This window comes from Ciconia boyciana, chromosome 23 (genome assembly GCF_034638445.1).
Source record: "Ciconia boyciana chromosome 23, ASM3463844v1, whole genome shotgun sequence".
In the NCBI taxonomy this organism is placed as follows: domain Eukaryota; kingdom Metazoa; phylum Chordata; class Aves; order Ciconiiformes; family Ciconiidae; genus Ciconia; species Ciconia boyciana.
In genome coordinates, this window is record NC_132956.1 from 6,735,931 (window position 1) to 6,759,435 (window position 23,505).

The following is a 23,505-nucleotide window of genomic DNA, read 5'->3' on the forward strand; positions in this document are numbered from 1 at the left end:
TCATCAAGCAGGAATTTACTGCAGCTTGTGTCTGTTGACAAAAGCTGAAGCTGTCTAAATCCTCTTACAATAAGCTAAAGACATGCTCACAATAAGCTAAAGACGTGCTCACTGCAATTGTATTAATAAAAAATTCTCCTTGAGAAAGATTTCCTGACTAAAAGAAGGTGCAGGAAAAATTACATGTAAAATGTTTTTCCCAGTAACTTTTTATTTTTTTTTAAATAAGTTTGTTCTATAAGTTGCTTTGTCACGGGAGAGCTGCAATACTGAAACCTGACAGTGTTCAGCTCAGACCAGGAAACTTGACACTTTTTGCCCTTAGCTTTTTGAGCCTTCCAGAGAAAATTTTGGTTGCTAGAAAACAAACTGGTTTGGGTTTTAGGTGACAAAAAGACAGAATTCTCTACGTGGGGAAAACAAGCATTTTCCCACTGATTTTAATAACTATTTTAGTACAGAGCAGTCCCATTGCCCTGGACTTTTTCTGGCTCATTTTTCATCAGGCAGGTCAGCTACAAAACAGGAGGTGCAGACTGAGCCCAGAGTAGTTTATTTTTTTCATGGAAAAGCGAGAGCCCTTTTATAGAGGATCTTCGCCCTGACTTGCTGTTTCTCCTACCACCCTCCTCCACTTGGATGCGAGCTCCTTGTCTCACTGGGAACAAGTGGGGGAAAAAAAAAATACCCTGTATAATTAGGTACTTTCATCAACTGAAGCTCTCCCTGAGGGAGCGCAGTGCCGACCGCGCCCTTACCAGACATGCAGCTAGTAGGAGCTGTATCTGCTTATGAAACGAAATGAGTGAATACGGTAGGGGCCTTTTGAGACATGATACTATCATCTTCCATGGCTGGGAACTGTGTCTGAAAGATAGCAAGCGCTGCTCCCTTCCCTGTCTTGGAAGGCACCTTCCCCATGCAGTTGCACGTCGGGATGTGTGATGTATGTTGCATACGAGGTGCTCCACTTTTAAGACCATCTCAACCCACCAATGCCACAAAATTACCCATTAAAATGAGAGAAAGAGTATGATGATAGCTTTTAAAAGGAGCTTTCTGTGGAGTTTAACTCAAGGCAGCCTCTGTCCCCTGAGACTTATCGCAGTCTGTGGCAGTAATATCCAATGCCCCCAGTGAAGACTGCCAGATGCAGGTCAGTGAGGGAGCTCAAAAGGCTGGGGGGAGCAGGACTGGGGAGCAAGCGGAGTAAGGAAAGCAGGGTGGTTGGGTCCGGAGCCCCTGCTCCGAGGGGTGAGCCCGGATTGCTCTGACTCACTGCCCTGCCACATCATAACGCAGAGATGAGAACAGCCTTGGGTTTGCCCTGGGCTCAAGCCATTGCTGCTCAAGCATTTCTGGATTGCAGATGAATTCATGTTAATGAGGAGGCTGCAAATCACAGTGAACACCAAATCCAGTTCTGGAACGCCTGGAGTGAATATCTCACAAGGACTGCCAACCTCTCTTTGTTTTTCATTTGTAAGCTACAATGCAATAAAACAGGGAAGAAAAAAACCCCAACAAAACAACAAAAAACATTTCCTGTTTCTGGAAAAACTCCCCTGTCCTGGTAGCAACCAGTGCTCAGGAATACATTACAACATTACAAACTGGTCAATCCCTCTGGTCAGAGCGATTGCTGCTCTTCAGCATCTCTGCCCTCGTTTCCCATGCAAATATTGCTGTTGACCCTCTGTAGCTCCACGCTTATAACCATTTGCACGTTCCTGATTTTCACAATAATCCCAGATGGTCTTTAGTCAGTCTTCTCTTTGGAAACACCTCCAAGGAGGTGATAAGTCTGTGTAATGTCACATGCATAGCCTCTAAGGCAGAATACTGCTGATGGTTACTCTCACTGGGAGGATGTCTTTTATGTAGAGCTCCTTAACAGGACATTTTCCTAGATGAAATCAGTCCTAAAGAGCAACAAGAGAGCTATGCACCAGTGCAGTCCTACAGAAGGCCTCCAAAAAGAGAGCAGTACACCAGCCTTGCTGAATCTACAGAAATATCTGTAAATTCAATTACAGCCATGGCCAGAACAGAGCCCATAGAGACTAGTAAGTGGATCTAACTAATCCTCTCTCCTTCTTCTCTCCTGACATGCTCTGCGATGGTTTTCTTCAGAAACTTGAGTTCTGCAGACATGGGGCGCCAGACCATGAGGAATTACCCCGGCTTGATCGATTCAGTCATGACTTACACCCAGAACTGCGTGGCTTCTAGCCGACCTGATGATAAGGTACCAGATGCTCACTCTGAGCTGTTTACTAGAGTTCAGCCCCGTAGGTAATAATTGCAACTTTGGGAATATCTCAAAATCCCTTTCAAACAAACACAAGAGAGAACTGGACTCTTGGTGGCTGCTCTTGTCCTTCCAAATCCCAGTGTGATCTGTTGTAGGATTGCAAGTCCTCTGTGCTCTGGGCCTGAAGTAGAGGTGGGTTTTATAACTTCCCTTTACCAAACACAGAGACACAGCAAAATATTTTGGCTCCTGGGCCCCCAATATGCTTTCCTCCCTTCCCCTCCCACCTTGGGATCCTTCCAGCCCCCAACCTCCATCTCTTGCTCTTCCCACCACCACATCTCTTCATCCAGCAGGACTCAGGTATATAAGCCTCAGATTGGCATCACATTCAGTGAGAAGTCAGGAGCTGGCATCTTTCTGACAGTCCCCTAACTGTGACTCTGATTGCTATGCGTAAACGGCACTTACCTTGGACAAAATAGTGTTTATAGCCACATTTTCAGGAGTTCAACACCTGTCATACTAGCCAGACACCCTAAAGTCCTCAATGCCCAGCAAAGTACCAAAATTATTTCAAATGAGCTCAGGATTGAGCAAATCCTCTTTTGGGGATGGCTTTTGCAAGAAGACCAGTTTCAGCAGCACATACTGAACACAGCTCTTTGGAAATGTAACCACATGTTTTGGTGTTGGTTACAGCTGTCTAGTGAAAATTCTCCCTTGCTCTTTACATTGGGGACTCTGACATCCAAGTAAAGGAGGCTTAAAAGCCTGTTCTTGGTAAAAATTGTCCCCTAATCTGTAGCTGTGACTTGGACAAAGTCATTGGAAGTTGACTAAGGCAAGGGGAAGACTTTCAAGATTTGGCCTTTCATGGCGGGCAGTTTGATATAAACACCCCCTGCACTCATGCTCTCTTTTCATGTTTAGCAGCTTGCCTGTGGCAGTGGGACCTAACAAGGTTCACTGAATCAGTCAGCTCACTGAGATGCACGGTATAGCATTTGGGCTATGTGGCCTTCATTCATGTCTACTCTATCTCCTTCTTCCTTCCCATCCATTGCTACCTTAGGCAGGGTCAGGAACTTATACAGTATAACTGCTAAAAAAAGCTAATTATGGCATAGTATATGTCCTCTCAGTAGCTATAGCAGGTGCTGCTCCATATTTTTCTGCCTAATGTGATGCTTGCATTTTTATTCTGGGGGTGATTTCAGTCTGTGGAGAATTGCATCTGCATCCTGCACAACCTCTCTTACCGCCTGGATGCCGAAGTTCCCAACAAATACACCCAGCTCAACCACATGGCCCGGAGTGTTTATATGGACAAAACTCTCACAGGTTGCTTCAACAGCAGGAGTGGTAAAATGGAGGTAAGATGTGCCGCAGAGGGCTTGGAAATGTGATATTCAGCCCCAGGCAGGGGCTCCAAGTGAGGAGCAGGATCTGAGCTTCCAGTTTCTCATCTCTTTGTAGAATGACGAGTACGGTGTCCCCCTTCCTGAGGAGGATTTTAAACCCAAAGGACCCAGCTGGCTCTACCACTCTGATGCCATCCGCACCTACCTGTCCCTGATGGATCAGAGCAAGAAGGATGCCACCCTGGAAGCTTGTGCTGGAGCCCTGCAGAACCTCACTGCAAGCCGAGGGCTGGTAAGTGCTCCTCTCTCCTCTGCACATGTGCTCAGCCAAATGTGTCAGCACCTTACAGTAATCAGAAAGGAAGATGTCCTCCTTAAACGTCAGGGCACTATTGCAATTCATTCCACAGTGGGTGCTGCAGCTGAGGTATTTATCAATGCCAAAAATAGGGTCTCATGGAGAGCTATAATCAGCATCCCAAGGGTCTATCCCAGACCCATACACTTTCCAGGGGCTCCTCTAGGTTGGTCATACTACCAGCACCTACTGCTGTTGGCACCCTCCCCCCAGGACACCAGTGAGGATGTGCACAGACGTGCACATGTGGACAGATGTCATTAAAGGAGAGAGAAAGGATGTGCGTGCACCACCACCTATGTGTGATTTTAAGTGGGAGGTGGCTCTAATAACAGGGTGGTTTGTGCTGTGGATTGTGGCTTGTCCTCACATTACAGCTGCTTGTAAAATAGCTCTGATAGATGTCCTAACCTATAGGTATGGCAGCGTGGAGGTGACACGGGCTGCATGACACCATGGGTATTGCAGGAGCTAGGGCATGGCAAGGGCCACGTCACGACAGCAGCTCTGCTGTGCCAAATATCGCTACTGTGAGCATGTCCTCACAGGCTGCGTTCACGTGGACAAACCTCGACTTGTCTGTTTGTGTCAAACTTCATCAATTCCAATTTAAATAAGATGGCTAGGGAGATAAAGAGATAATTATTTCATACATAGGAAAGGCGTGTCACGTGTGTGAAGCGTTCCACCCAGAAACATGGAGTGACTCACGAAAGGAGCCTTCGCTGCTAGGACAGCGTTAACCTGCCAGCTCTGATCTCCTGGGAGCTTTTGTTACAAGTCTTTCAATGTGAAATACTTTGGGAACCTTTTTTTATTTTTTGCAGTTTCACTAAACAGTGGCACTAACAAGGTGGAGAGAAACTGTTGCAGTATGGGTAGAGCTGATCAGAGAAATGGGGCTGGAGCTATGTGCTCCATGGAAATGAAAAGGCTTTCAGCAATCAAGATCATTACCCAAGAATGTCTTTTGGGCAGGGGGGAAGAAAACAAACAAACAAACACCAGCTCTGACAGTGTTGAAGCAACTTATTTCAGCCTTCCGGAAGGGAATGGTTGAAATTTGCCTGGATATGCAGAAGTGGCTTCTCCTTTCAAGGGTCTTATTCCAGCTCAGAGCTGGAGTTGGGGTGGGTTGCTGGGTTTGCTGTCACTTGAAGGAAAGGGAAACTGGGGACAAGCTTACAAAGCTTACTAGAACCCTTTAGCTTATAGAGGAGAACTCTGAATCTCTTCTCAGACTCAGCTTTACGCATCCCAGTCCTGCTGGTGTGAATCTGTAATGTGGCACATGTGCCTCCTGGAGCATGGGAGGGAAATTGGGTATCAGCCCACTGGAAGAGGGTTGCCTTCCAGCCCATTCCCTGCATCTCCATGTCACTGGTGATGGACATATGTCTCTGGTGGTGCGACAATCTCCAGCAGCCTTTCTGGTGGGGCAGTAGCTGAGAAGTTCAGTTTAAACAGTCAATAAGAGGGCAATTTATTAAGGGTATGTTCTTCAACGTCTATGAACACTCATCTGCATTGGCATCGTCCTGCGATCTTCTAGATTTACATAAGCAAACACGAGATCAGTATCCAAGATGAGTATTTTTGGTCTTCAGCTTGCTTTTTAAAGGTATCATTAGCTGTTCCTATTCCAAAGCAGCCTATTACTTGTGGCATGGCAGGGAGCTGCAAGGGCATTGTGAAGGGCAAGGTCAACGTGGATATGAAGGTAAAACTTCTCCAGCTTTTGGGAATATCAGTTGAGTGAGCAACTGTCCCCAGTCAGGCTCCAGAAAGAGGACAGAAGTGTCAGTCGTATCACAGAGGATGAGAGACTGACTTTGCAAATGTCTGTGGAGAAGAGGGGTAAATGACAAAGTAAGTGGGATTATGGTAGCAGAAGAAAGTATTATACAGATGCTTATTTTATAGCATAGTCGTGTTTGTCTGGCCCCATACATCATTCCAGTTGTGTCTCCCTGGCATTAGAAGTCATGAGACATCTCTGTTCTGTCTCCTAGATGTCCAACGCAATGAGCCAATTGATTGGTTTGAAGGAAAAAGGTTTGCCTCGCATAGCACGGCTCCTCCAGTCCAACAGCTCTGAAGTTGTCCGGTCTGGGGCTTCTTTGCTGAGCAACATGTCCCGGCATCCTGTTCTCCACAAAACCATGGGTAAGTAATTTCCACCACAGTGGATTCCAGAACAATGTCTAGTTTCTAACCCTCTAATATCTGCCCACCTCGCTTTGTATACCCCATAATAGGACTTAGCCAAGCTCCAAAACTGGGCAAAGCAGTGTCATTTCTTCTGGCCAAAAGGACAATTACAGGTGATATCTGCAGGCTTAATTAACAAAATGTGTGGTATCTCGAAGTCTCTACAAGCATGTGGTATGCTTTATAGACAGTGACAAATCTGCAGGATCATGAGGATGATAGAGTTTTGGGAAGTGAGTTGGACTTGACTACCCATGACCAGTATCATTGCCCTTCCAGAGGCCTGCAGCACTCATTTTGTCTCTGAAAATCAAGTGATGACTATTATGCCATTACTGTCCAACATTATTAGTGCCTCCTTCCAGACATAACACTGCATTCTTACATTGAATAGTGCTAACACAAATAGTATCATTCACTTGTGCTAGGTTTTATGTAAATGTTGATTGGAACATTCCACCTCTTTAGCTCACCAGGTGCTCCCAGATGTATCACGTCTCCTGTCATTCCAGTCTGGAAATACCAACAGCTATGGCGAGATCATGACATCAGCTTGTTACACTCTGAGGAACCTCATCATGTCCAACCCACACCTGGGAAAGTCTTACTTGACAAGCAACATGCTAAATAATGTAGTAAGCCTGTGCCGAAATGGGTGAGTTTGGGGCAGAAGGCATGGAAAGGGTCATGCACAGGCATTTTTGAGCCCATGCACTCTGTCAAAGCCAGATTAACCCCAGAATCTTCCCAGTACCCTTCTGAGCCATAGTAAAGCATTATTCTTTCCCTGTGCTTGTAAATTGAGGGAGCCAAAAAACCTCAAGCATGTCAGTAGACACAAATCCTCAGCACTGGTTTCTTGGAAACAGGCATGAGCCATCCATGGTGGGATTTGTAAAGGGGCCTCAGGAAATTTGCTGGCTGAATTTTAAGAAATCCTAAACAGAACTGAAGGACCAACATCTTAAACACTGTTAAAAATTCCAGCCCTCAGGACAGGGGATGTCAGTAGGCAGCCTGACTCCCTAGCACCTGGGCTTCCCACTCACAGCTTCCTGCAAACCTTATCATGAAGGTCAGGTCTGAGATTCAAGCACTGCCAATATAATGGGATTGTTCTTAGCTTTAATGTTCAGATTTGTTCATCTTACTGTTGGAACATCCACCTCAAGTGGCAGAGATGCAGCTGTGATGAAGCATATATATAAAAATATATATATGTATTTATAAGTACCTCCCCTGGTCTACTTACATATATTTTACAACAACTGTGCAATCCCAACATATTTTAGCACTTTTTCTTTTAGGACTTGGTTTGAGTTTTGATGGTAGTAATTCTGTCCTGCTTGTTATCCATACTACATGCAGCCCTGTGCAAAAGTTTGGCAACCCATGCCAAACTATATGTTCATTTCTGGCCAAACTGGTGTTAAACTTACATGATCTTTGACCATGTATTCTCCTTCCTAGATTTTCATCTCTCCTACCATCTGTCTTCATTTTAAAATACCTGATACAAGTAACCTATTGTTTTCTGTTGTGAAAAGACATTCACATACCTTCTCCATCATCCTTTGATAAACCATTTACAATCTACCACTTGTTTCATGGCAGCAGAGAGATTCTCATTCACTAGAAGTGGCCTCCTTGTTTAGTCTGGACATCAGCCAACGAACATTGGTCAGTTTGCTGCTTTTATATGCTTCCACTCTTCAACAAGCCCAATTAACAGAGAACCCAGCCCTCTTCTAAGTCTTCGTTGTTTTGAATGGTATTAACTTCTGCCTACAGTCCCGCTTTGGATCCCTCAGACTGGCCGTCAGCTAATTTAGTACTTCAGCAAAGTGTTGCACAACTGGGGTTGTGTGTACCTTAATTGTCTTGACTGTTTTGTGTGATGAGCTTTGTTTGCAATGACTCACTAAACTGCGAGGAGTTACTAAATTCTAGAGATGTGTGTTCCTCCTGTCTGTATCGCAAATGCCTTCTGAGAAACTCCCCAGTTCTTACAATGTCCAAAACTTGAATTGTTCCTTTTACTCCATTATTCCTTCTGCACCCAAAAATTTTTGTGCTGTTCAGTTCTTATGAAAAAATAGCAATTTACATCCAGAAGTAATCTTACTCAAGCCATATCATTTCAGAACGTTCTCATAGAGCAGATGTGAAAGAGATCTCCGCTCTAGTGAATTGGACCTGTTAGTTCACAAATTAGCCAACTTTTCCCACTTTCCTGCATAGCCTGTGAAGATAAACAGGAGAATTTAGGGTGGGATTTGTCCAGTCCTGCATCAGAAAGAGCGTCACCTGCTCCCTGATGGTAATAACTAGATCCACCACCTCTACTGGGGGCTGTTGCCTAGGTTGGGTGCAGACTCCATGCTCCCCACACTGATGCTGAGTGTGGTGAGTCCCACACTACCAACCTCTGCCTTTCCAGCACCACAGCCATCAGAAATAGAGAACAGATGAGGTCTCAATGGTGACCAAATCGCCATGGAGAGCACCATGCCATGTTGCACCTTGCTGGTATTTTGCAGAGTTTTCTCTGTTAATCTGCCTCAGTTTCCCTGTGGACACACTTCCCTCACCTCCAGCATTGGTGTTGGTTTGGTTGGTGTGTCTCTGTAGTGCCTCCCTGGCACATGCTGCTTCTGCCACCAAACAAATGTTTCTTTACCTATATTTTTGAACTGGTCTCTCATTGCATTTGAAGCTGTAAATCAGTAGTTTAACACACTCAAAGAATTTTGTATTCATATTTTAGAAATAGCTTCCAGGTTACAGACAAGTAAGTTATGGATCTTTTCCTTTCCCACGTTCTTCTCAAATGTCAACCAGCACTCCTCAAAGCTGAGGTTTCTTTTTCTGGATGTTTCTTGTAGCTGTATTCTGAGAGAAAGGCATCAACGGTTCAGCAGTTTATCTGATAGCTGTGGTTTCTCCTCCTTCCTGGAGCATCCCAATTAAATAATTGTCTCCATCTCCTGCATATATCCTCATCTATAACATGGGCTTCGTAGTGATGCTGGTGTTCTTTCAGTCTTTGTTATTTTTACTCCAAGTTGGCAAAATATTGAATATTACCTTCTTTTTTTGTTGGTGTTTCTGAAAATCAAGCTACTGTTACTGATTTATTGTGATGTCTGATGTCCTTTTCATCTTTCTTCTCCAACTGTCTGAAAAATATTCCTCTTCTCATTTTCAAGCAACATTATTTCACTGATAAAATTATCATTTTTCTCAATAATTCTAATGACTGCACTAAGAACTTTTCTCCAAAATCTCTTTCGGTAGCTTTGGAGCATCAGATTTGCAGTTTGTCTCACAATCCGTTTATCACTGATTTCTTTCAGTTTCTCTTTGTTCATTCACTTTCCACACCTTTTATATTATACAATTTAATTTTGCAGTTTAATTCGACCATAACATTTTACCAAAATTAATCTTTCAGGAAACTTAGGTCTTTCCTTGATTCTTTTCTGCAGAAGAGAGTTGTTCGCATCCACAGATTTCCAATTGCCCATTCCTTCCAAAGATTGCCCTTTGATATCAATTTTATAAACTTACAACATCCTGAAGAAGTCCTTCTTCCAGCAATTCCTTGGCATGTCCTGGGACATACATAAGGTTCTTGATATTTTTGTCCTTTGAGGAAGCATTATTTCCCCCCCATTATTTGAGATGCATGTACAAAACCCTTGTCTTTTGTGCTGCCCTCACGCTTCCCCCCAGCCTCACCATCTCCTTCTGATTAGGTTCTTGTTTGTGTTTTGCTGAGTCAATAGTTTTTTGGATGACTGCTGCCACTGCCACCAGCGGACATCATCCTTGTCTTTCCACAGATTTTTACAAATAATTCTATTTGTAAAAAACAGACTGTCCTTAAAATCAATTTTGATTTTCAGGTAACTTGTTTTTAAGAAAGTTTTCCCCCAAATCAGCTGTCCTTGATATTCTGCTCCATGTTCTACACTGCTGTAGTCACACGCTATTCCCAGCACTTTTGTTTCGGATATGCTACTTTACATACTGAAGTCATGATCACCACTCCATCAGTTCATGTTTAATCTTTTTATACCTAAAGAGTAACAGTAGATGCTGTATGAAACAGAGACAGGATCAATCCTTCAAATTAAGAGTGGACAAATTCTTTATCTTTGGAAATGGCTCAGATACCAGATGCTGGTACTTTTGGTTTGAAAAGAAAAATTCATTTGAGGTGTGCTCTGAAGTCACAATGGCAAAAAGTACATACTTGGTATCATTAGAAGCAAATTATAAAAAAAAAGAGCTTAGAAAGAGAGAAACAACATAAACCAACATATTCTTGAAAAAGAGTGTCAAAGACATGCACTGACCATCTAATCATAGATACCACTGGCTTTATTGGTTTTTAATGGCTTTTCAACCACAAACAATTTTTCAGCCACAAAATTTTTTTTAAACATAGTCATTCTGGTGACAGGGTATAGGACGGTTATAACCAGAGGAGTGATTTTGCAATAAAACCTAGTTCTCCTATCCCAAAACATTGCTCAAGAATTTCTGATTAGCCACAGCTCCCCCAGTCCTCCATGCAATACCAACATGTGTGAGCTCCCTTGGAGCTTATGACCAGGTTAAATTTGCTAATTTCTTTTAGGCTACACCGTCTTTGGTAACAATTGCTGTGTATATTAGAGAAATGCCTCAAAATTTACTGACTACGGTTACATTCCTGTCCTTTCACACTCAGAGTACGGTGCTTGCAGGTCCCAGGTTGTTCCTGATGACCACTCCGTCAGTCTCATTTCTCATAGTCTGATGAGGACTATTTTGAGGACACAATGTTTTGTGAAGCTGTATCATACAGGGAGGGTCCTGAGTCTGGTCTCATACCTGTCCATCATCCTGGCTGAGACAGGCTGGGGTTGTCGCACTGAACCCAGATCAGGAGTCTCCCACAGGCAGGACAAGGTCCAGCAGATCAGTAGCAGTGATAAGAACCAGCAAGGAGGTTTATATCTAGGTTGTTGTATGAAATGTTCCAAAATTATAAAAGGTACTGCTATGACTCACAGTTTCGGAGCTGTTACGTGAGCAAGTATCTATTAACTTGTGCTGAGTAAGGACTTATGGTTGCAGATGTTGTTATTACGAATGCTCCCATCTCCTCTGTCCTCACCAGGCAGCACGGAGCCCGTTCCTCTGCTGCCCTCCCGAGAGATTCGCCCACACTGTTCCTACAGACTACAGGGAAGGGTTGGCACCATTTCCCTTCTCTTTCCCTCTCCCAGATTTCACACTCCAGAAACACTCCTTCGGCTCAGTTTAATGACCGTTTTTCCACTCAAATCGTCCCCTCTTTTTCATTTGTCCTGTTCTGGTCCCAGAGGTTGTTGTCATGTAACATTGCTGAGAGAGCAAGGCCGGTTTTATTGACAGTCCTCCGTCAAGTCTAGCCAGCCTCCCAGCTGGAGATGGGCTTATTTAAAAACTGTCGGTAATGTATGTGGGTTGCTGCTCTGTGGCCTGCTATAATTCACTGGGGTTGCTTTCATCTTCCCAGCTCCTGTCCAAAAGCAGCCGAAGCTGCTCGCCTCCTCCTGACAGATCTTTGGTCAAACAGGGAGCTCCAGAGTGTGCTCAAGCAGGTAAGGAAAATGCTTCTGCTTTTCGGCTGACAGAACAACCCTGGTCTTGACTGACTCGCTGAAGTTGGTGAGTTTGCAAAGGCCACGATTCAGCAGGGCAGCGGCTGGGAGGAGCCCGGGGCGCTGGGAGGACCACGATGCTCTCAGCACACGGGTACTCGCCTGAGATCTGCACAAGAGGCAGTGAGTCGCAACTGCAGCTGCCGAGACTGACATTAGGGACTGAGTGGACAGCAGCGTGTCTGTGTTGGGCAGCTTGCACCCTGGGGATGATGCTAGCTTAGGTGGGCTCTTCCGTGATGCTCCTGGAGTCAATGCTGTCCTGTGTGCACAGCATTGCTCTGTGCTGGGAACAGGCCTGCACATTTTGCATTTTGGGAGACTCCCTTCATTGCAGTCCATCATGTAGGATCAGCATGTCCCAACAGATCCCTGGCAATGTTCCTCCTCTCTTTTCCCCCATTTTCTTCTGTGTCCATAACCCTACCCTGTGGTTACATCACCCCTACAGTCAAGGTAATCTTTTAAACCAAGAAGAAGAGTATTTGGGATTTGTTTTGCTCCCTGCAAAAGAAACTGCAAAAGCGCAGAGCCAGACAGGGCGCTGAGCCAGCTTCCAGCTCCCAGTGGCTTGCTTTGAACAGGCTGGGTTTTTCCAACTCAACAGCAGCAGCACCTGCAGAGAGTAAAGGGCCAAATTAAAGAGAAGGAGTAACATCCACAAAGGGGAGTACCCTGGGGGCAGGAAGGTAGAGAGTACCTAAATATCATTCTCATATTAACAGTTAGGGACTTTCTCCATAGGAGCTTGTGGAGCTTTGCGCCAGGCTCTGCTCAGGAGCCTGTGCCAACACATTTTGATGTGACTGAGTCACTCCTGTGTTCACACAGATGTTCATTGCATAGGTATACATCAGACGAGAAGGATGGGAGTCTGCAAGGATATATGCATCATGCATATATCTTTGCCATTTTTCCAGGATGAGGAATAAGATGAAATAATATTCAGTGAAGGATTAAGTAAAGGTTTCCTCCAGTAAAGCTGGAGAAGTCCAGCTCCTTGGAAAGCAATGCAAGGAAGATGAAGTCCATCAATAAGGGTGATGGTTCACGTGTCAAAGGCACACAGAGGGAGGGCAGAGGAGGTTGGCTGAGAATGAAGCACACTTTTTAAGTGGAGGACAGCTGTTGAAGGGGGGCAGGAGGCTCTCTCTCACAGCAGTAGACAGCTGTCAGTTTTAAAATCGATATGCACTCACTGCTCTTCATATACATCTTTCAGCAAGGATTTGATAAGAATATGATGGGATCTTTAGCTGGAACAACCTTCAGGACCTTCTCCTCCAGATTTTAGGAGCCTCTCCATGCACGTTCAGGCTGCAGGTGAGAACAGGGCCCTCGTGCGTGGGGAAGGGGTGGTTTTGGGGGCAAAGGAGTGGTGTGTGAACCCCATGAGCTTTTCACTGTTTTTAATCTCCCCTAACATGGGTTTGTGAGATTTTCATCACGAATCCTGTCGGCCCAAACTGCAAAGTATTTGTTCCGATGAAAAGTCAGAAGTCGTGCTGCTGCTGGGTTCAGTGCAGATGTTGCCCGCAGTGGCAGCTGTGTGCTTTAGACATGCTCAGTGCAGATGCCATAGGACAGACAAAGCTGCTGGCCTTGACTACGCCTCATGTGTCTGTCTGTCTTAGTTTGCCAAGCAATAACTGATTAATTGCATTTTGCCAAATCCTCTCAGGTGGGGATTTCACAGGAATCTCTCTGACAGTACTTTCATTCCTGAATTTTGAATAATGTTATCCAGATAGTGTCAGTAACATGCAATTAAGCCCAGCTATGGGATTAACAATCACCCTTAGGGATTTTTTGAACACTTAGTAATCTACCTGTAAGCCTCATGTCAAAATTAGGAACTACATGCTGACATCTGAATAATCCCAATAGAGAAACCAGGTTAGAGAAATCATGGGCAGAGTTTCCAGGGCATTGTTATTATTTTTTATTCAGTGTGAAAAGAGGCTTGAATCTGTAAGGTGCTTTTGATTCATAATTCCCATTGAAGGGAAAAGCGTTAAGCAGTTCTGCACTTTTCAAATATCATATCTCTCTATGATGGGGATTGAGATTATTCAGAATTAATTATTTGCTCCCTTTCCCAACGTGCTCTTAGCAATCAGACTAAGCACCGCCCTGATGTAGGAGAAAATGGTGCAAAAGCCCATTTCTTTCCTCTGCCCAGGTACGGATTTCACTTCTTGCTTTGTTGGGGTGTATCCACTGAGACTCAGAGGAGCATGGAAATCTAGGGGAAAAAGCTATGGGCAGTACAGAAACTGGGTACAGGCCAAGAAAAAAGATTAAAAGTTGGGTTTGAATGTAATGAAAAGATTTATTGAATGCTTTAATTACCTGGGTTTTGGGGTTTTCTTTGTTTTTCTCCATTTCAGAATTTGGAATTGGTTCATGTCCAGGAAGACAACCCTTTCACAATTACTTAGGATGTTAAAGATTTAGAGTGTTTCTGAGTTTAACTCAACTGTAAAGCAAACTAAACATACAGATTTCATGTGGATGATACTGATGTTTTTAAGCATTTTCTTCTTTTTAGGGGGAGAAGGGACTTTTATTGAGGTTATACTTTCTTGATGTCAATAATTATTTTTTTTGCAAAAAGTGTGTCTGTGTAACTACGTACGTGTCGCTGTGTATGTGTGCATGCAGGCAACATACATGCACACACATGGTGAGTAGGATCTTCCTACAGGCTTAGTCCCCTGTCTTCCACTGAAAGTCAGTGTGAGCTGTGCAGTTTAACCCCCTTGCAGAGTTTTGTCCAATTCTACCCAATCCATGCACCAAATACTGCCACACTAAAAACTTGTCACAACCTATTTTTACCCACAAGTATAAAAAATGGCAATTTTAGGTTGAGTCCCCCATTGCATATGGCCGTTATAAACAGATACACACAACGATACTCTTCTTTATAAAGGCTGGTTATTCCTAATGTTTATGAACACGGGCTGCTTTTCTGCTTATGATTTTTTCTCCAGTGAGCTCTTATAGTTATTAGTATTTTCTTTCCTGTCATGTGAACTCTTTATCTCAAGAAGCAAATTGACGCCTGCAAATTCTCTCCGGGGTCTCAGTAACCCTTCTCTGAAGCTGTATGTGAGGGGACAATTGCAACACATCTGCAGAGCATGAATATTACTGGGTCCCGAACCATTTTGAGAGCCAGAACAACTCAATCTCCTGACTGTACCTGGACAAATGTGGCATTTGAGAAGCTGAGCTGGAGACAGGCAAAGTGTTTTTTCCCCTGGGATCACTGACTGCCACACAGGACTGAAAAAAGTGAGGGATGTGGCCTTTTTAATTGCATTTTGTTTTTATTGATCAATGTAAAGAAATAATATTAATATGCAAAGGAATGTAAACACTTGTGTGAAGTCAGGGTTGGAAATATTTTATTTCTTGGTATCTTTAATTACGTGAACACCCTGTGATGCTAAGGCTGTGATAGGGGACTGCTGAGCTCATTTTAGGGCAACCCACTCCTTATGACAGTAACTGCGTGATGAAAGAGGCTGATCTTCCTCTCTCCAGAAGAAAAATATCTTCTATCTGTCCCCGCAGGGGATGCAACTCAGATCCACAGGAAAAGGACCAGCTGACGATGCATTTGCTGGCTGTCCCACACACATGGTTATTGCTTCTTCAAACAGTGCAGGGGCACAGGACCCCATTTTGCAAATGTTAGGGGTGCAGGAAGTGCTTGGGAAGGACGAATTACAGAACTGAGTCTAGAAAGGGAAAAATAGTCTCATTTTTTGTGAGTGTCTGACTCCTCAGTTGATGGAAATCAGCATGTCCCCATTCACTTCACAGAAATGGGGTGATTCGTGCTCGCTAAAGAACCGTCCATGAAGTTCACATTTGCTCTGACACAGCTCTAGATATAAGAGACATGGTGGTACTCGTTCGTCCCCTATTTAGACCATAGGGAGCACGTGTCCACAGAGGGAGATCATTTTCAGGCTGGTTTTTCTCTTGGACTACAAAGGGTGGCTTAATCTTGTGCACTTTAATGAGCAGCAACTACTTGCCTGCCTTCACCCACATTCGGTCGAGAGCTTTCTGTGCAGAGCTCCCAGCCAAATGAGAGAGAAAAAAAGCACCTTTGAAGTGGAGAGCTTCAGGAGAAGCTCCTGATTCTCCTACAGGAGAAGTACCGGATTCTCCTACAGGAGAATCCGGTAGGACAGTTTCAGGAGCATTTGAACAGCAGCAAAGGAGCCCCAGCCCGTGGGCATGCCCTTGCCATGCCTGCCAGCTGTTACCTAGCTGGATGTATATTCTCAGGTGCACGGTTCAAAATGTTTTCGGCAGGACCCAAGACTATGGATATCCAAAATGGCTGCAGTATCCACAGGCAGGATTGTTACAGTTTTAGTGTAAAAGTATGTTGCGTGCAATTTTGCATTCAGATTTGTTCCTGTAATTACATGTTCAACAGAAGTCCTGGGAGCTAATGTTTTTCTCTGTCAAATTAATTGGAGAAACCTAACTACAAAATGTAATGATGGAATATTGAGGAAATTCATTCTAATTGGCTGTTAGTTAAGCTTTATTTTAAAACACTGCTGCTGCTTTCACCAGTAACATGATTTACTGAATCACTACGTAAGGCACAAAGAGCTGTAGCTATATGATCATCATCTCACAATTAAATTTACAAGTACTGGAGATTTCATTAGTAAGTATTAGACTCAAAGAGACAGATACATCATTCACATAAATTTTATGGTACAGCAAAGCTGTTTTTCCAAAGCTAATAAAATGATAAAAATAAAATCTGTCTTCATCCTGAGAGACCTTCAAAACATGACTGGGGACAGCCCTGAGCAATCTCCTCTGGCTTTGACATTATCCCTGCTTTGAGCTGGGCAGACCAGAGAGGTTCCTTCAAAGTCTAATTTTTTTTTATGATGCTGTATGTTACTGCTTTCATACCTCAAAATATAGCTAACTCGAGAGAGCACTGGGAATTGTAACCGCTCTGCCTTCCCAGGGCTGTTTTGCAGCTATTTCTTCCCCAGGAAATTCTCTGATACTCAACTCTATTTTCCTCTCAGTCTCTCTTTTTAAAATCTGGACTACAGACTCTACCCAAGTTGGTGAAGTGACACTGATGCCCAATTGTGAGAAGAGAAAGGAAAATCAGCCTTATCGGAGTAACTGGTGTTGCTCATAACCAGCAGTTTCAGGAGCTCGGTGAGCTTCCCCCCATATAAATGGATGCTGTTTTCATCTCCAATACAAATTTTTTTTCATTCTAGGGAGGCATTGTTTCTTAAAAGCATGTTTTTAACTGTGACATCCTCTTCGATGAGCTGTTTTCCTGTTTCTTGCTTCTTTAAGAGCCAAGGTAGGGCGTACCCCCAATGATACAGATGAGGGCAAGTCTACAGCACGTAGCACATGCCGTGGGTTGTAGTGATGGAGAATTACTGAGGAGGGAAGGACCATAGCTAGCAGCACTGTTAGCTCTGCTGGCAGCAGAAATAAGAGCTGTTGGGGCCTGATTTGTGCGCAGGACACACAACCATGTAAATAAATACCATACTTGTTTGTCCTGGGCTTAGCAGAGCTTTTTGGTCTGTTTTCTCATAAATGCTTCGTTTGTTTTGTGTATGTACAATCCAACCCACCCCAGCATTTCAGAAGCCTCATGGACACGTAGAAGGCAGTAGGCTGTTTATTCCTCTCTGACCACACACCAGTTTGAGACCAACTTAGCCTACCAGTCCATAGCTATACAGTGTATTCTGTAAGATATAGGTATGTGAGAATAATGTATCAGAGTTTTGTTTTGGCTATACTGTATGTATTTGCTTCATTGGAAAAGCTGAAATCAATAAAAATTGCTGGAATTTCTTCAAGCTTCCCGTTTTGGATGGTTTTATTTTGGTTGTCGTGCCACAGTGTTAGGAAAGAATAAAGCATCTGTTTGAAAGGTTTGTAAAAGCCCGTTACCCTGCAGCAGTGATCAGTCTGGACTGCTCTGCCTTGTGCCAATATGAGGAATGAAGCTGTAAATCACATTTCCTCCACCATTACATCCTTGGCAAGCCTCAGTGGGCTTCTCTCCCATGAGCTTTTCCAGTCACCACTTCAAGCCATGAAAAATTTAATTATCAATAGCATCACTTGTGCCACTGCTCTATGAGCCCACAGCTTGTTGTGGAGAAAAAAAACCACACCTTAGTTTCTTCTGAACCTGGCTTATATGAGCTGTGTTTGAAGCTTCCTGGGTCTTATATTTTAAAAGTGTGATGAGTTGATCCTCCCACAGTTTCTCTTTGGTCCAGGCTGGAAAGTCCCAGCTCACAGACCTGTTCCTCAGACAGACCCATCGGCTTGTCATGTGCGGTGACCTTCTCTGAACCTTTCCCAATTGAACTATTTTCTTTCTGAGTTGAGAAGACCAGAATGGCATATAGTATGCAAAGGGTGAGTAAGCCATGGGTTTATATAGGGACATCACAGCCACCTTTCTGTTCTCTTCTCCTTCCCCGACAATTCCTAACATTCACCTTAGTTTCTGCAGCTCTGTTGTGTGTTGAGCTGTCACTGGGATGGGCTGTCCATCATAGAGTTCCCTCTAAGCGGTCACGGTAATTTCCACCCTTTCCTTACTGGTTTATAGTTGAACAAAATTTTATATACAGATATGACCGTCAGTCCTCAGGTATGCAGTGGTGTGGGTTTCCCTGTATCAGGTATAGGCTGTTGTAGAAATCATCCCCATTTCTCACAGGCATCACAAATTAGAAAAAGTAAATACATGATCTTTCCTGCTTTGCCTTTCTGAGTACTCTTTTCACCCCTGGTATTTATTTGCCCTCCAGTCTCCATGGCAGGCTCTCATATATTTGAAGATGCTCTTACTATTTATGGCTTATTCTTCTGACGTCAGCTAGTTGTTCCTTCAACTCCTTTTTGGCATATTTAGTACAGTTTATGTTTAACCTGGCAGAGGTTATGAAGTCTTTCCTATTTTTGTCTTCAGCTATTTGAAAGGCACCTTCTGATAACCTCCTTCTCCTGCTGCTTAACCAGGCCAGCTCCCTTCTGCCCTTCCTCAAGGATTTCATAACTGCTGGGATGTACTGGGACTGTGCTTCAATGTGATAAGCACAGGCCACACTGCCTGTAAAGTTTAATTCTCCCTTTTCGTTTCCCCTTAACAAGCATCATCCTTTTAAGTTCCCCTTTTGGAAGATGAGTACACAGTGGTGGATATTTAGGCTTTTATTGATACAGATGTTGATGTTATGGGGCAGCTCCATAAATGTAAGATTTGAGGCCAGACTTTTCATGCTAATCAGGACCTAATTAAGGCTGCATCTGCTCTGGGGACTTCCCAGCCTGCTCCATGAAATTGCTGTCAACAGCATCTAAGAATTTGGTCTCTGCATCACATCCTGCAGTAACTTAAGCCCAGTCTACACAAGGATAGCTGAAGTGCAGGATGCTCAAAAGACTTTGTACTTCCAGTACTGGGGAACACTGTAGTGTATAAACACTGGCAGGCAGCCTTACAAAAGAAATAAGGAAGCAGCATCCTCTTGATCTCCTTAAGAAGACGGCTCTTCAAAGAAGAAACCTGGCAAAGGGGAATGTGATCTCAGCTACGAGGTGTGTTTAGTTCATTTACTCTAGGCAAGGCTGAGGAATAAACCTTACTACTGACAAGTATCTTATGAAAAGAGGATTCACAGCCTATCAATCAGACAGGCTTGGCACAGCCTGTGAATCTCTGCATGGGAAAAGGGACAGGCATCACTCCATGCCATGTTGCTCAGAGCTCCTTTCCAGGAGCATCCTCTGCTGCTCTGCTGAGATTTTTGAAGGGTGGGCAAGCACTAAAGGATTAAGGACAAAGGCAAAGTACCCAAACTTCTTAACCAGTTTTGGGTGGACCTTATACAGCAGCACTTCAAAACCTAAATTGCATTGGCAACTGTCATCATTCCTTACTTAAGCTGCTTCTAGGCCACAGTGCAGCAGGCATTTTTGCAATTGGTTTTGAATGTAGTACCTAAGTAATTGTCTTATAAAAGTCCATTAAGGAGCAGTGTATCCAGAACTCCTTGGGAGGATTAAATATTGATATTGTGTACGTACTGGTGATGTCCATTCTGCAGCTTCTTCAGGCGTAAATCACATCTGAAGGCACATCTCAGAAAGGTCATATAAATTATAGGCTAGGAGAGCAAATTGTCTTCTACCAAGTCTAGCACAGATACAGTGTCTAAAATTAATGCAGATGAGTCCTACCTCTATATTCTTGAGCAGGCTCTCTGGACACTGAAGAAGGGCACGACATGTCATCGTAGCTCTCAGCACATGTCTCCAGTTTGGAAATTAAGAGTTGCTCAGCAATGGATCTGAAGCACGACTACGTGCTTGGATCTCTCTCTATCCATTTGCAGCATGTAAAACTAATACCAAGAAACTAGTATGTCTTTTTATTTTGGGACCTGTATCCTTTGTATGAACCCATAAGAAAAGCCCATTTTTGGACAGGGCAGTCTGTAGACACACAAAGACCACAGGGCAGTTTGCAAGAAAAAGACAACCGAGGTGCTCCTTGTATGATTTAAATGCAATGAAACATGCATCCCCTCTAGAGGCTGGGTCAGAAGCCAGAGACTTCTGTGGGGGCAGACAGTGATGGATGCACTGATTCAACTCCAACGCATTGGTATTGCAGCAGGATTCAAGGGAAAGAAAATGGGTGCTGCAGGGTGCAGAGTACCCACAGAGCACTCCTTCTCCAAAACAGAGCAAGTCCTAAGTCCTTGGAGACCTTACAGCTCATGGAATCTCAAATAATGCATGGGACTCTGCCAGAAAAGCCTTATCCCACCAGCAAAGCAGCCCCCAATATAGCCCCCTCTCCCATCCCACAGTGCAACTTTGAGTCCCTTATCACTGTCCATGATGCTTTCAGAGTAGACCCCACCCTCCATTTTCAGGCCCATGAGATACTTTCTCCACAGATCCCAGGCATGCCCAGAAATACCCGACTTCCCCAGGCCACGACCCAGAGGATCATGACTTCCCAGTCAGGAGCAGTTCCCAAGTTCACGGCACAGAGACCACATCGCACTGCACAGGGCATCCCTAGGAAACACCAAGCCCAAGCCACACACCGCAACAGCACCGATGACCCCACAGTACCAACATCTCCTGCTGGGACACACTTGCTCAACAAAGTTCCTCTGTCTCGGTTTCCCACATGCTGGGTAAGATCACCCCAAGCAGAGGCACTGTCGTGGCATCCTGGCCCCACGGCCAGATGCCTTAGGAGTGCCACGGTCCCACACAGAACACTGCTGGAGGACATGTGGCAGCCCGTACCAGAAAGCCCTGCCCCATAAAAGCAAGGGATATGCAGAAGAGCTTCAGCATATGCATGGCACCCACAGCCCATAGCCCCCACAGCGCTCACGTACCCACAGCCCAGGGCATCTCCACCGCAGGAGCCAGGGGCCTGGGTCAGGAGAAAGCACGAGTCCTGTGTGAAGCACAGTGACTCATTCCCTAGTTACCATCCCCATAACGTGCATGACTTTGTGCTCCTCTATCGTATATCCCTCATTTGTATCTTTCCCACAGTTATGTGTCCTTGTAGATTTAATCTTGCCGAGCATGGAAGTTGTTACCTACCCGAGATTGTACTTGGCCCCTTTCTTGGCATTTTCTAAGGTTGCATTTGACCCTTTTGAGTTTCTAAGCTTGTCTTTTGAGGGATTCCCATGAGACATCCCAAACACATGGCCATGTCCATCCCCATGGACATGTCCCATGTCCTCATCTAACACCAGGAGATCTCTCCTTTGCACTGCTGGAAGTGCAGGAAACTGCTGGGATGCAGGAAAACATTGCAGCTTTACTTGAGCCTTTATAGCATCTTCTTCTCCATCAGGGTGGGTGGAATAGTGACATCCGGAGCAATGTTTCCCAGATTTAGGAAACTCTGTGCAGTTTGTCAGGATCTGGCATCCACTCCTGGATGCTCACACCGAGCATCCTCCATCCGGCTGAGCCCCAACAATGCTTTTAAAGTTCTGGCTCCCATTACAGCGCTCTGCAACCTGATAATCTCATGCAGGAAAGGCTTTGATGAGAGGGTAATTATCTTCCTGCTACCACCCCCCCTGCACACTCATTCTGTGCTGAATGTGCTGTGCTTGGTGGCAGAAATGAGACCATTGGTGCTCTCAGCCTCCCCAACCCAGCAGCTGATGACGAGCCAGAGAGCATTTCAGCACAAGGAAGAGCACTGCAGGAATCTTTGCAGGGTACAAGGGGATTGCATTGGGTAGGTGGAATTGCTGGCAGGAATTTTTAGGTAGCAGATCTGGTCCTGATTAACACTTTGGTCAATATTCCGGGTCTCGGATGACATCTCAGATGTCCCAAAGCTGAGAGATGGCCAGGTTTGAGCACTGTTTCTGCAGTGGCTCCAGAGCTTGACACTGTCATACCCATGCACAGAGCTTGCAGGAGACCTTCCTGAGCCTGGTTTCTCTCTTGACCTTCTGCCTGTGGAGTTGCCTGCATTTCTGCAAATGAGGAGTGAAGCAGTTACAATACCCCCATCTGGTGCAGCAGCAAATCGCCCCTATGCTGCACAGCTGAAATACCCCCAGCCGGTGCGGCAGTGAATAACCCCTCATTGCCCAGGCGTGCCTGGCTTCCCCAGGTAACGCAATGGGAAAAAAAGCAAGTAGAAATTTTCAAAAGTTATAACGCTGTTGGAAGTTCCTGGCACTGCAAAAGCCAAATACTTTCCCAGAGAACCAGAGTTCCTCCCTCCTTTCTCTGGTGCTTGTCTCTGTAAAAAGCCTTACAAGTGCACTGAAGGATCTTACCTAACAGATTTGAGCTCAGGCAATAACTGTAACTGCTTTTGGGTCCCAAGGCCAAGTTTCAGTCTGAGAGATGACCCAGACTGGGTGCTGTACAATGAAGCAGAGATTTATTTTGTGCATCTTACTGCTTTCTTCCTTATGTTTTCTATTCTTTTCCCAGGAAGCCTCTTTATCTCACAGTACAGGGAACTCCTGCTTCAATCAACAAGGATCTCTCCTGGAAGAACAGGAAAATTGGTCTCTCATCAGCAGGGCTGAAAGAAACGCTCAAAAATGTAAAGGAAAAAAATTGGAGATTATCTGAATGCCTTTGAGTTCCACCCTGAGCTTTTCTTTAGCACATTTTACCCATGAAAACTGATTGTTGTTTCCTTTCAGGGAAGGAGAAATAGCCAGGAGGGGGAAGGCGCTGCTTTAGTATCACAGCAGGGACATTGTCAGGATCACAGCAAGACTCTGGATTTCCCAGGCAGCAGCACATCTCCTAAATGGCTCCTGTCATTTTTGGCTGTGCAATGAGAAACTGGCTGTGCCTATCCCAAATATTTTTTTTTCAAGGGTAACCCACAAGCAACGTAGAAATTATTTCCTGCAGGATGTGGAGAAGCAGAGGGTTAAAGAGCCAGGGGGAAGGGGAGAGGGAGGAGATGGTTCAGGCCAGTGTTTATGCTATTCAAAGTGATGACTCCTTGGTACACGGAGCAAAATCCACACCCATTGCCTTTCTGCC

At 44.6% G+C, this 23,505-nt stretch overlaps 1 protein-coding gene across 3 annotated transcripts in view; it reads left to right on the forward strand.

Moving 5' to 3' along the window:
• PKP1 (plakophilin 1) overlaps positions 1–17,754 on the forward strand; it is a 47,303-nt gene extending 29,549 nt beyond the window's left edge. The window contains exons 7-14 of one of the 3 annotated variants that reach the window (XM_072844947.1): positions 2,134–2,248; positions 3,475–3,630; positions 3,734–3,910; positions 5,989–6,142; positions 6,656–6,842; positions 11,739–11,823; positions 13,106–13,206; positions 14,274–17,754. In XM_072844947.1, the coding sequence (XP_072701048.1) occupies positions 2,134–2,248; positions 3,475–3,630; positions 3,734–3,910; positions 5,989–6,142; positions 6,656–6,842; positions 11,739–11,823; positions 13,106–13,177 (946 nt within the window). In that variant the 3' untranslated portion in view covers positions 13,178–13,206; positions 14,274–17,754. Of the gene's footprint in view, positions 1–2,133; positions 2,249–3,474; positions 3,631–3,733; positions 3,911–5,988; positions 6,143–6,655; positions 6,843–11,738; positions 11,860–13,105; positions 13,207–14,273 lie in introns of those variants that run through there. The other 2 variants (XM_072844948.1, XM_072844949.1) reach the window with 2 other exon arrangements.
• Positions 17,755–23,505: the final 5,751 nt, after the last annotated feature.